The 13,927-nt window shown below is 40.8% G+C and overlaps 1 protein-coding gene across 1 annotated transcript in view; it reads left to right on the forward strand.

The window, feature by feature from the left end:
• Nucleotides 1-13,927, forward strand: part of LOC101003590 (WAS/WASL-interacting protein family member 3) — a 37,664-nt gene that overhangs the window by 17,552 nt on the left and 6,185 nt on the right. The window contains exon 7 of the mRNA XM_031661424.1: nucleotides 8,885-8,961. Coding sequence (XP_031517284.1) covers nucleotides 8,885-8,961 — 77 coding nt within the window. The remainder of the gene's footprint in view (nucleotides 1-8,884; nucleotides 8,962-13,927) is intronic.

Here is a 13,927-nt window from a genome sequence, read left to right on the forward strand (position 1 = left end):
TACACTCCAGCTTGGGCAACAAGAGCAAAATTCCATCTTAAAAAATAAAAAATAAAAAGAGTTTGTGCGAGGGGAGGATGGATGGAGGAGGTCTTCAGAGTGATCAGGGTTTGGAGAACCAGGCCCAGATAGGATCAAGAAAGGTGGAGGAGCCGGGGTCCCAGGAGTGCCTGCCTTGGGCTGGATAGAGGATGTGACACCAAGAAGGAACTGGAGGTTTCGGGGGAGGTGATGGGATTCCTATCATTCATGGTGAGGGGAGGTGGCTAGAGGGCTACAAGGGGGAAATGCCATGTGGCAGGTGGAGCGCAGGGTATACAGGTCTGGGACTGATGGGGTGGAGCAAGGGCAAGGACTTGATTTGCTGGCCATTAGTTTGGAGATGGAAATATAGAACAATGAAGGACATGGCCATGATGTCAGCTGGGGTGTGTGAAGTAGGTCTAGTCTGTGTGACGGGAGGCTATAAGCTGCCAATGAACAGGGTCAACTCAGTACCTCCCAGACATCCAGGTCCACGCAAGCATTTAATAAATGGGATTTGACCTTGGTGACCTAGACAGACAGCTGAGGGGGGAAGTAAGGAATTCCTTTTATTATACTGTCACCAAGTTGTAAATCAAGAATGTATACTGTTTTTCTTAATTTAATTCATTATACTTATCGGCAGTATTGAAATAACTGTGCACATATACAGAATCCCAGCTACTGGCTCATTCAGGCTCCTTTCCTTCCCCTGAGGTAGGGTTTGCTGACTGGCCACGTTCATGCCATAAGCCCCACAGCTTTCCCTTGCACCCACTTGGCCCTGAAGGCTTTTTAATTGTAACCTATACCCTAAACCAGAGGTCAGCAAACATTTGCTGTAAAGGACCAGAGAATACATATTTGAAGTAATGCAGGTCTCGATTGTAACTACTCAATTCTGCTGATTATTAAATCAATCAGTAGCCACAAACAATACATAAATGAATGGGCATGGCTGTGTTCCAATAAAACTTTATTTACAAAAACAGGTGTGGGCTGGATTTGGTCTGCTGGTCATGTTTTGCTGATCTGCCCTAAAACATTCCAGAAAACAGATTCCTAAAAACCTCTTTCTGCTCTTCAGTCTTTCTCAGTAATGTGCTGTGGGGGCCCTCAACCTTCAGATTCAGTCAGTTCTAATCTACAGCTAGCTGCATTTTATGCCCATGGTGCTCACTGGCACCCTCAAGAAGAGAAGAAAAGCTATACCCCCTCACCGCACACAGCTTGCCAGGAGGGTGCAGTTGGCAGTCTGTGCACCAAAAATAATCTCCTGATGTTTACAAAGGAGCAGGTTTTTAAAAAGCCTATTAAATGAACTGACATTGCACAGACTTGAAAGGGCAAGTGCAATTTCAAAATTAAGATACTGTTTTAGATTGATGCGGCATCAGTGGACACGAAGTACTCCACCAGCCTCCCAGCGAAATTAAATATGCATGTTCCTGTCATCCCTGTGAGCCCTAATGCAGAACCTTGATAATTATATTAGTGTGAATCAGATCTGGCGTATGCCTGTCTGATTACATTTCTCCTTACCAGTTTTCTTCTTGCTCACTGTTGACCTGGCTCCCCAAGATGAGTTCTTTGTGGTCTGGGACACAGTGTTGTTTCCATCAGATGAGTGTGTTCTCGCGCACTGTGGTCGCCTGTGTGCACTCTGTCCCTGCCTGCTTGTTTGCTGTCTCTCTGACACACACACGTGAGCACACATGCTTAGCTCTTCCACTAGCCATCATCACTGTCTCCACTCTGCAAGTGTTTGCTGTTTTCTTCCATTGACTGAATGGCTTTGTTTAGTTTTTTGTTGTGTGTGTGTGTGTGTGTGTGTGTGTGTTTTGTTTTGTTTCATTTTTTTGAGACAGTCTCACTCTGTCACCCAGGCTGGAGTGCAGTGGCGCAATCTTAGCTCACTGCAACCTCTGCCTCCTGGGCTCGAGTGATTCTCCTGCCTCAGTCTCCCAAGTAGCACATGCACTACCACACCCGGCTAATTTTTGTATTTTTAGTACAGACAGGGTTTCATCCTGTTGGCCAGGCTGGTCTTGAACTCCTGACCTCAAGTGATCCTCCTGCCTCGGCCTCCCAAAGTGTTGGGATTACAGGTATAAGCCACTGCGCCCAGCCTAGTTTTGTTTTATTTTTCCTAATGTTTTTAAAATGCATTAGGTTCCTCAATAAGTGAAACATACAATTACCATTATGAGCCATCAGTTCCACTCCCGGGTATAGGCTACAAAGAATTTAAAACTAGTGTTCAAACAAGAACTTATACATAAATATTCATAGCAGCACTATGCACAATAGCTAAAAGGTGGAAATAACTGATGAACACAGGAGCAAAATGTGGTGTGGCCATACAATATGATTCAACAAAAAATAGGATGGAAGCACTGATACATTGCTACAACATGGATGAACCTTGTGTGAGTTTGTTCTCACATTGTTATAAAGAAATACTTAAAACTGGGTAATTTATAAGAAAAGAGGTTTAATTGGCTCACAGTTCTGCAGGCTGTACAGAAAGCACAATGCCAGCATTTGCTTCTTGGGAAGACTCCAGGAGCTTCCAGTCATGGTGGAAGGTGACCCATGAATGTGCTGTAATGTCTACAGAGTATCTCCCTGGACTTACTCTGGTCCCTGAACCATTTTTCTGCTCTTCTCTTAGCCAACACTGTCTCCACTTCCCCGCCCCCTGTCCTCTCTGGAGCCAAGTCCTCCCAGGCTTTCTCCCCTCTGCACCATGGTAAGCGCTCTTACCAAGGCCACCAGTGGATCTCCATGTTGCCAACTACAGTGTCAGAGGCTCTAGCCTCAGCCCGTCACTCCCTCTTTCTGAAACACTTCTTCATTTAGATTTTATGACAGCTGTCTCGTTTCTCCTTCCGTTGCACACTGACTCCTTCTCAGTTTTTTGTTACACCACACACTTCAGAGTTGTCTTTGACTTCTCTCTTCTACTCCTGCATCCAACTTACCAGCGAACTCGGGTGTCTGTCCTTGAAATGCATCCAGAATCTGATCACTCTCTCCTCCTCTGCCACTCCCATTCTGCCCTAAGCCACTGTTATTCCTCACCCGAATTGTTGCTGGAACCTGCTAACAGGCTCCACTGCTTCACACTGTAGCCCACGTGATTTGTCTACAGCCCAAGTCCAGTCACTACCCTCTGCTCAGAATCCTCCAGGGAATCCCCATCTCGCCTCAAGTCAATTGGAAATTCCTATCATAGCTCATAAGACCTACGTGAACTGCCTCCCTCCCCTTTCACCACTCTCCTCCTACCTCATTGTGCTCTAACAACACCTGCCAGAACATTCCAAGCACATTTTTGCTCCTGGGCTCTGCATTTGCTGTTCCTTCTGATATCTGATTCTGAGTGACGATAACCACTTTTAATACATTGGTGTACATATTTCTGGTCTTTTCTCTCTTTATTTGATCAACTTCTGTTCTACATAAATATACAAACTATTTTTTACAAAATTTAGATTTTATTTTATGTACTTTTTGGTATAGTTTCTCCAAATATCCACATGACTGTCTCCCTACTTTCTCTTGATCTTTGATCAAATGGTACCTGTCTTAGCTCAGGCTGCCATAACAAAATACTGTAGACTGGGTGGCACAAACAACAGAAGTTTATTTTCTCATGGTTCTGGAGGCTGAGAAGTCCAAGATCAAGGTGCATGTCAATTTAGTTTCTGGGGAGGGCTCTCCTCCTGGCTTGCAGAGGGCTACTTTCTCACTGTGTGCACACTTGGTGCCACACAAGCTTCCTGGTGTCCTATTTTATAAGGGCACTAATCCCATCATGATGGTCGCATCCTCATGACCTCACTTACACCTAATGACCTGCCAAAAGCCACACCTCCAAATACCATCACACTGGGGCTAGGGCTTCCACATATGAATTTTGGAGAAACACAATTCAATCCATGGCAGTAACTTATCAGAGAGGTCTCCCCTGACTACCCTGTATAAGATAGAAGCTCTTCCTGCCCTATCACTTTTTATTCTCTTTACACTGTTTTTTAATTGTCTTCAAAGCATTTATCACCTCCAGACATTATTTACCTGTTACTTGTCTGCCTCCACAGTACAGTGTAAGGCCCTGAATGGCAGTGACTGCAGCAGTTTTTATTCACTGGCTTATTTCCAGCTCTCAGAATAAAGTGAGGCACACAGACACTCCTTACGTATTTGTTGAATTAATAAATTAAAACGTTCACTTATATATGCATTGGTGAACCATTTACATAATAAAAAATTTGGAAATAGCACACATCTCCAGTATTCGGGTTAAATAAATGCAGGCAGAGCCATACAATGGAACGCTATGTAACCATTAAAAAATGGTGCTATCAAATATTTAGTGACATGGGAAAATGTTTACCTTTTTACGTAAAAACACTTTGTTACATAAAAACAATACCAAAAAATGTATACAAAAAAGTATATAAAATAAAATCTACATTTTGTTAAAAATAAATAAATTTGTATATCTGTGTAGAAAGGGAGAAGATCAAATAGAAGAGAGAAGAGACTAGAAATATGCACACCAAAATATTTTATTTATTTACTTATTCATTTATTTAGAGATTAGATCTCACTCTGTTGCCCTGGCTGGAGTACAATGGTGTGATCTTGTCTCAATGCAGCCTCCGCTTCCCAGGTTCAAGCAATTCTCCTGCCTCAGCCTCTTGAGTAGCTGGGACTACAGGCATGCACCACCATGCCCAGCTAACTTTTGTATTTTAGGGTTTCGCCACATTGGTCAGGCTGGTTTCCAACTCCTGGCCTCAAGTGATGTGCCTGCCTCAGCCTCCCAAAGTGCTGGGATTACAGGTGTGAGCCACTGCGCCCAGCCTGTACACCAAAATATTAAAAGTGGTTAGCACTCAATGGTGAAATGTCGAGTGATTTCCATTTTCTTTACTAATTAGTTCAAGTTTTTATAATACATGTACATTGCTCTTAACGATCTTGAAATCTAATTTTTAAATTGCAAGTTGTCGGGAGAGAGAATATGATTAGCTCACCTCTGGCCCGAGCACCTGTGGACAGGAAGTGAGGTCTGCTGGTACGTAGGGTGACCTCTCTCAGAGACTGAGGGGGCTCAGTTCTCTATGAGGAGAGGAGGTTGAGGAAGGAGTGATGGAGGCTCTCATACCAGCCAGAACAATGATAGCAACAGTGGGGGATGAGAGGAAAGGCCAGATACGCGGTCTCTAAGGTGTAAACCTAGAAGATACTAGAATGATCATTTCCAATCACACTTGTCATTTCCTTCACTTAGAGATCATGAGAAGCCTCCAATGTAAGAACAAGAAAGGCCCTTTGAGGTCAGCCAGCCCAACTCCTTCCTGTATAGCTAGAGGAGCCAAGGCAGAAGTAAAGTGGCCTGCTCCTGTTTACAGCTGGTGGCAAAGCTGGGGCTAGAGTCCAGGTTTTCTGCCTCGGGGTCCAGCACTCCTTGCACCACGTTGCACTGCCTCTCCACTCTGATGCCAGGGCAGCCCATAGCTTAGTCAGACGGTGTTGGCCCAGAGCTGACAGTTAGGTCTGCTTCAAAGCCCCCTCCCTGGCTTGCAGGAATTGCAGCCCAGGGCTGGTGGTTATTCTGGGTGGTTATGAATGGGAGGGAAGAGGAACCATCTGTGGACACGAGACAGAAGCAGTGTCCACTGAACCTGCTCTTAAGTGCAGTAGGTGCTTGAGATTGAGGAGAGAAGTAAACGATATTTCTCCTGATGAGTTACAGTATCCCAAGTGTGAAAACCCCTGATCTGGTGAATCTGCAAAGCCCTTCTGTGGGAAGGGAGCCCATGTGAAGGAGTACTTCAGCAGAATGACTCTGCTTTTGAATTCTGAGATTCTGGTGGCATCTCATAAGGGAAAATCCCTTTAAGGGAATATTTGGACTAAAAGCACGCTGACAAACCCTGACTAAGTCCCAGTTACTCACTTCTAGCAGCAGTGATTTTTTTGTTTGTTTGTTTGTTTTTTACAAGATAGAGTTTGCCTTTCTGTTTTAGGGAGAAACTGATTCCCCTTTAAACCCTCTGATATTGTTTCTTGTCATATTTATGAAAACCAGTGGGAAGAGCCAGGTGCGATGGCTCATGCCTATAATCCGAACGCTTTGGAAGGCTGAGGTGGGCGGATCGCTTGAGCTCAGGAGTTCAAGACCATCCTGGCCAACATGGCAAAACCCCATGTTTCTATTTACATGTTTCTATTTTTCTATTTGAAACCCCATTTTTTACTACCAAAAATATAAAAAATTAGCCAGGTGTGGTGGTGTGCACCTGTAGTCCCAGCTACTCAGGAGGCTGAGGTGACAGGGTTGCTTGAGCCTGGGAGGCAGAGGGTGCAGTAAGCTGAGATCATGCTACTGCACTCCCGAGCAAGACCCTGTCTCAAAAAAAAAAAAAAGAAAAGAAAGAAAACCAGTGGGAATTGCTAACCTATGTTGAAGCCTATTTTATGCCTAGTGGTTCCCAAACAGGGGAAATTTTGCCTCCCAGGAGACATTTGGCAATGTCTGGAGTCATTTTTGGGTTGTTACAAGTGGCCATGAGCAGGGGGCTAGGGTGTGCTACTGGTGTCTAGTGCATAGAGACTGGGGATGCTGTTAAACATCCTACAATACACAGGACCACCCCCACAACAGAGAATTATATAGCCCAAATGTCAATAAAGCCAAGATTGCAGACCCTTGGCCTAGAAGGTCTTTCTGTAGTGGACAGGAATTTCTTAAATCTAAGAAGAATCATTTCCAAGTCTACCCTCTCTTATGGAATTAGACAAAGGGCTGTATATTAGTGTTTTCTTCTTTTTTTATTTTTATTTTTTTACTTTTTGTTCAGTTAATAAACTAGCTAAAAATCTAGCAGTTACTATATGTTTTGCTCTAAAATATCTTTATTCTAGAACAAGTGCACTCATTAATTTAAAAAGTTTTAATGAAAGTTACAGTGCCCATTTGATTAATGTGTTACAAGTTTTAGAGACCCTTCATCATGATAGTCCAATTTAAAAAATTGTACCTTACCTTAAAAGGTTTTTATAATGACATATATTATGTATGTTGTAGAAAAGTCGAAAAAATGTTTTTTAAGAGAGTTTTTTGACCAGGCATGGTGGTTCATGCCTATAATCTCAGCACTTTCGGAGGCCAAGGTGGGAGGATCACTTGAGCCCAGGAGTACGAGACAAGCCTGGCAAGCATGGCGAAACCTTGTCTTTACTAAAAATATTTAAAAAAATTAGCCAGGCATGGTGGCAAGTGCCTGTAGTCCTAGCTACTCAGGAGGCTGAGGAATCAGAATTGCTTGAACCTGGGAGGCGGAGGTTGCAGTGAGTTGAGATAGCACCACTGCACTCCAGCCTGTGGCAAGACTGTCTCAAAAAAAAAAAAGAGAGAGAGGTTTTTTTTTTAAATGATGATTCTACCACTTAGAAGGAAACATTTCAGAATATTATTGTGTATTTCTCAATGAATTTTTAAAATAGTTACCATTCTATTTACACAAATTCATTTCTCCAAAATGAGTCTTTGTAAATATTCAGTTTCCTGCAGGGTGCAGTAGCTCGTGCCTGTAATCCCAGAACTTTAGGAGGCAAAGGCGGGAGGATCACTCAAGTCCAGAAGTTTGAGACCAGCCTGGGAAACATAGTGAGACCTTGTCTCTACAAAAAATTTTAAAAGCTAGCTGAGTGTGGTGATGCACACCTGTGATCCCAACTACACAGGAGGCTGAGGTGGAAGGATCACTTGAGTCCGGAAGGTTGAGGCTGCAGTGAGTCATGATCATATCACTGCATTTCATCCTGGGAGACAGAGGGAGACCTTGTCTCAAAAATAAAATGAAATGAAAAATAAAATAATAAAAAAACAGGTGCTTAGTACTCCATCATGTAATACTGAACCCTACATTACCTAAAATCCTGTGTTGAACACAGGTCATTAATTGTTCACTATTATAAATAATCTATAATGAACATTCATGCTTTTCAGGTTGCTTTTTAAATAGCACAGCAATCTGGATTGTCCTGGAGACTTTGGGACATGATTATTTAATGCCTAGTTCATGACAGAAACAGAATAGATAGGTGTCCTACCAGTGCAGCAGAGGAAACACCATTTGGAGTAACCAATTGAAGGGAGAGTTCTGGAACACCTAGGAATGGGGATTTAAACTTGGGTAGACCAACCAAAACATGTATCTGTATATATACAGATGTATGTATGGAAATACCAAAAAGAAACAAAAATTGAAGAGATAAGCACCAAGATTTTAGCCATGGTGACTCTGGGATAGAAAATTGGGACTGGGGGAGGAACAAGAAGAGAAGAGGAACTTTGGGGGTTTTTTTCCATTATCTTCTTTACTATTTGAATTCTTAACTATAAGAATATATTCATATGTAACTTGTGTAATACTTAAGCACAATACACTTGAGAGAATGATTTGGATCCTCATGGATGGGAGGCCTGATTTTATGTCAGCAGTTACTCACCTTTTACTTTTTTATCCAGCCCTAGTATTGCTGGGCACATTGTGGATAATGGATGAGCATCCCTGGAGATGGTATATTTTGGTAAAGAAGTTCTAACATGCATTTAGATGATGGGCCTTAATAATTTGTTCTCTTCTCAGTGTATTAGACATGACTCTTCTGCATCCATCGTCTTTGACGTAGAAGATGGTAGTGGTGGAAACAGTCTAGGGCCAGGATCCTGAAGGTTTCATTGCTTTAGGTGCTGGTTTAGAGAAAGTTTCTCTGTGAAGCATGCACACCCAGTCCCTGGGCCAATAGATAATGAGATTGTTCTTTTTTCCTTCAGGCCGGACACCTGGTCCCTGGCTCCAAGCAGAGGCAGTCGGGCAGAGCTCTGATGACATCAAAGGCAGAAATTCTCAGGTAACAGAAGACTCATGTCTCTGAATGTAAAACCAGGAATTATCCTTAGGGGGCACAGAAATGGTAAGGGTATGCTTTCTCCTTAACAGTTTTATATTTTTCCTCAGACTCCTTTTCCTCAGGGAAAGCCATTTGGTGGACCTTTGTTCCAAGCTAGAATGAAACACTCACCATTTCAAAGTCTGAAGTGTGACAAAAGGCAGGGCTTCCCTGGAATCACCACTACATACAGAAGCAAGTTTAGCAACTCTGACATTCTACAACAATCATGCCAATCACTTCTCATTCTTCCTCAGTTATGATGGCCTGTGAGAAAAACTGAATAACATGTATAAAATATAATTCAACATTCTCTCTCATCTATAGAATACATGGTTTCTTTTAGCACACTTGGAGTTTTTTTTCCCCCACCAATGTTATAATTGATTTTGGCCAAATTTAGTCACAATTCAAGTACTAGTACCTACAAGAAATGAACAGAACTAGAAGGGAAGCCAGACAGCTGCTTTTGTGATAAGACAGTCCTTGAAGAAACACCTTTAGTCTCACCCAGGGCATCTTAAACAGAAATATTTCCTAACCTGGACACGACGTCTCCCTGCACATCTTTAAAAGTCCTTTGTTTCTTTGAAAACATGTATTCAGTCGAACAATAGTCCCCCCATTTCTGAATCATATGTGACAGACTACAGAGTCACTTGCAGTTAAACCAGGCAATTCTGCAGCTGTGTGGAACATCAAGGAAAGTGACCTGAGAAGGAAGAGGCTAGGTTCCTGGAAGCTAGGATGAGTTCCTCAGAGGAAAAAGTACATCCTCTAGCAGATAAGTATTACCCTTTTCTAACCACAGATTATGTAAGAATTGCAGTAACGATTCTCAGATAATCACAGGTTCAAAACTGTGCATATGATTGTAGTTAAGGAAGAAGTATATATACATAGGAAAAAAGACAGGAAGAATATACACAATATTGTTAACAGGTAGAGAGCATTCTGAGAAGATGGCAGAGGAGAAAGCACCAGGAATCTGTGGACAACAATTGCATTGGCAGAATCTGTCTGATGTAATTTGTCTCATGTATTTTGGAACTCTAGGATTCATTAAAGGCTTGCAACTTCCAGGTGAAAGCTTGGACAGTAAATTGTGCTCTTAGTACAATAGTAACTACTCATCCTCCACCCCCCAGCCCATGGCAGGCAACTGGGCACGTGTTCCTGGAGCCGCTTGCACACAGCTTGCGGAGCCAAGGTGGGCACAAAAAAAATCCCTGTCCTCCAGATACTGGGGAATCTGTTCTCTGATTGCTTATTGCTGCTTCTGATCACAGAGGTACAAATAAAGAGATGGGCAGCCATTGTTGCACCTCCTCTTATTGTTGTACCTCCTCTTATTGTTGTAAATCCCTTTCCCTCTGGCTGAAGTGACCTCCTGGGGATTTCAAGGGCTGGTGACCATTTTGTTCCTCCTGTCCTTTCTCTTCTTTTTCCCATTTGGGAGCTAAACATTAAAGATGAACATTCAAAGGCTACTACATATATGATGAAAATTAGAAAGTGACCACATATGCCCAAGGAAAGGCACGAGCTCAGAAAAGACCAAGAAGACCTTAAGATTACACCTCAGGCTGATTCTTAGCACAGAGACAGCCTACAACAATCAAAAAAATAAAACGAACAAAAACAATAAGAAAAACCAGCAAACCCTGGGGGAGAGAGAGAATTGATATCTAGAGTTACTACATTATTAGATTAAAATGTAGAGTTTTCAACAACAACAAAAATCACATCATACAAAGAAACAGGAGAGTATGGCCCATTCAAAGGAAAAAAAAAAATACATCAATAGAGACTGCTCTTAAAAAAGACCTGAGGGGAGATCTACTAGACAAAGACTTTAAAACAACTGTCTTAAAGATGCTCAAAGAACTAAAGGAAAATGTGGAGAAAGTAAAGAAAATGATGTATGAACAAAATGGAAGTATCAATAAAGAGGAAAAAAACATTCTAGAGCTGAAAAATACAACAAATGAAATGAAAAGTTTACTAGAGGGAGTAAAAGGCAGACTTGAGCAGGCAGATGAAAGAATCAACAAACTTGAAGATAGGACAACTGAAATTATTGAGTCAGAAGAACATAAAGGAAAAAGAATTAAAAGTGAACAAAGCCTAAGAGACCTGCAGGAGACCATCAAGCAGACTAACACGCTTATTGTGGGAGTTCTAGAAGGAGAAAGGAAAGTGAAAGGGTAAAAAAGACTCTCTGAAGAAATAATAGATCAAAACTCCCCAAATCTGTTGAAAGGCATGAATATAAACATCCAAGATGCTCAGTAAAGTAAGATGAACTAAAAAGCCACACCAAAGAAACACCATAATCAAATTTTCAAAAGGCAAAGAGAAAATCTTGAAAGCAGCAAGAGAGAAGTGACTCCTCACATACAAGGGATCCTCAGTAAGACTGTCAGTAAATTTATCATCTGAACTTTGAAGGCCAGAAAGTAGTGAGCCCATATAGTCCAAATGCTAAAAGAAAAAAACTGTCAAGCAATAATTTTGTATCTGGCAAAACCATTCTTAAAAAGTGAGGGAGAAATTAAGATATTCACAGATAAACAAAAGCTGAGGGAGTTTGTTACCACTAGACCTGCCTTGCAAGAATACACAAGGGAGTCCTAAAGGCTCAAATGAAAGGACATGAGACAGTAACTTGAAGCTGTAGGAAGAAACAATGACCTCACTAAAGATAACTATATGGCCAAGTATAAAAGCTAATATTATTGTAACAACAGTTTGTAACTATACTTTTTTGTTTTCTACATGATTTAAAGATAAAACATTTTTAAATTTTTTAGTTTAAAAGCTAGTGTTATTGTAACTTTGGTTTGTAACTATATATTTAGGGTTATACATAATTTAAGAGACTAGTGTATTTAAAAGACTTATTAATTTATGTTTTGGGGCACACAATATATAAAGATGTAATTTGTTCACATCAACAACTAAAAGGAGTGGTGACAGAGCTGTAAAGAAGCAGATATTTTGTATGTTATTGAATCTAAGCTACTATAAAATCAAATTATAGTGTTATAACTTTAGGATGTTAAGTGTAATTCCTATGGGCTATGGCCTGAAAGTTTGTGTCCCTCAAAATTCATACGCTAAAACCTAAACCCTAATGTGACAGTATTAAAAGGTTGGGCCTTTGGGGAGATGATAAATCATCAGGGCAGAGCCCTCATGAATGAGATTAGTGCCCTTATAAAATAGGCTTAAGGGAGCTTGTTCATCCCTTTCACCATGTGAAGTTGTAGTTTGAAGGCACCATGTATGAAGCAGACAGCGAGCCCTCACAAGACACCATATCTGCTGGTGCCTTGATCTTGGACTTCCCAGCCTCTACAAATTTAAGAAATAAATTTCTGCTGTTTTCATAAATTACTCAGTGTTATAGCAGCCTGAAAAGACTAAGACACCATGGTAACAACACAGAAAATAGCTATAAATATATACAAGAGGAAATGAGAAACAAATTTAAACATTTCACTACAAAAAAAGTCAACTAAACAGAAAAGAAAGAGTATGAGGTACAAAAAAACTATATAGAAAACAAGTAGCAAAATGACAGAGTAAATCCCTCCTTGTCAGTAATTGCTTCAAATGTAAATGGATTAAACTTTCCAATCAAAAGATAGAGATTGGCAGAATGCATTTTTAAAAATCTGATCTAGCAGTATGCTGTTTACAAGAGACTCAGTTTAGCTATAAAACACATAGGTTGAAAGTGAAAGGATGGAAAGATATATTCCTACTGTGATCAAAAGAGAGCAGGGGTGGATCTACTAACATCAGGCAAAATAGATATTAAATGAAAAAGTTTGCAAGAAACAGAAAGGACATTATATGTTAATACAAGGTTCAACAGAGCAAGAAGACATAACAATTACAGATATTAGTTCACCTAATAACAGACCATCAAAATGCATGAAACAAAACTGACAGAAATAAAGTGAGAAATAGACCTATAATAATAGTTGAAGAATCAAATATTCTACTCCCAATAATGGGTGAAACAACCAGACAGGAGATAAGGAAAGAAATAGAGAACACAAAAAAGCTGTATATAACAGACATATACAGTACACTCTACCCAACACAGCAGTATATACATTCTTCTTAAATGCACCTGAGACATTTGCCAGGAGAGATCATTTGTTAGGTCACAAATTAAGTGTCTTAAATGATTTTAAAAGATAGATATCAGGCCAGGCACGGTGGCTCATGCCTGTAATCCCAGCACTTTGAGAGGCCTAGCGGGGTGGATCACCTGAGGTCAGGAGTACCAGATCAGCCTGGCCAACATGGTGAAACCCTGTCTCTACTAAAATACAAAAAATACCCGGGCATGGTGGCGGGCACCTGTAGTCCCAGCTACTTGGGAGGCTGAGGCGGGAGAATTGCTTGAACCCAGGAGGCAGAGGTTGCAGTGAGCTGAGACTGTGCCATTGCACTCTAGCCTGGGCAACAAGAGTGAAACTCCATCTTAAAAAACAAAAACAAAAGATAGATATCAGACAAAATATCTTTCCTAACACAGTGGAATAAAATTATAAATCTAGAACACAAGTAAAACTGGAAAATACAGAAATTTGTAGAAATTAAACACTACACTCTTAAACAACCAATGGAACAAGGAATAAATCAGAAAGGAAACTATAAAACACCTGGAGATTAATTAAAATGAACATACAACACACCAAAATTTATGGAACACTGAAAGCAGCGCTAAGAGGGAGATTTATAGCTATAAATTGTTACATTAAAAAACAAGACAGTTATCAAATCAGCAACCTAATTTTACAATGTAAAGAACTAGAAAAAGAAGAACAAACCAAACCTAAAGTTGGCAAGAAGGAAGGAAATGAAGAAAATTAGAACAGAGATCAGTGAAATAGAGAATAGAAAAAAA

This window comes from Papio anubis, unplaced genomic scaffold, assembly GCF_008728515.1.
Source record: "Papio anubis isolate 15944 unplaced genomic scaffold, Panubis1.0 scaffold148, whole genome shotgun sequence".
Lineage (NCBI taxonomy): Eukaryota > Metazoa > Chordata > Mammalia > Primates > Cercopithecidae > Papio > Papio anubis.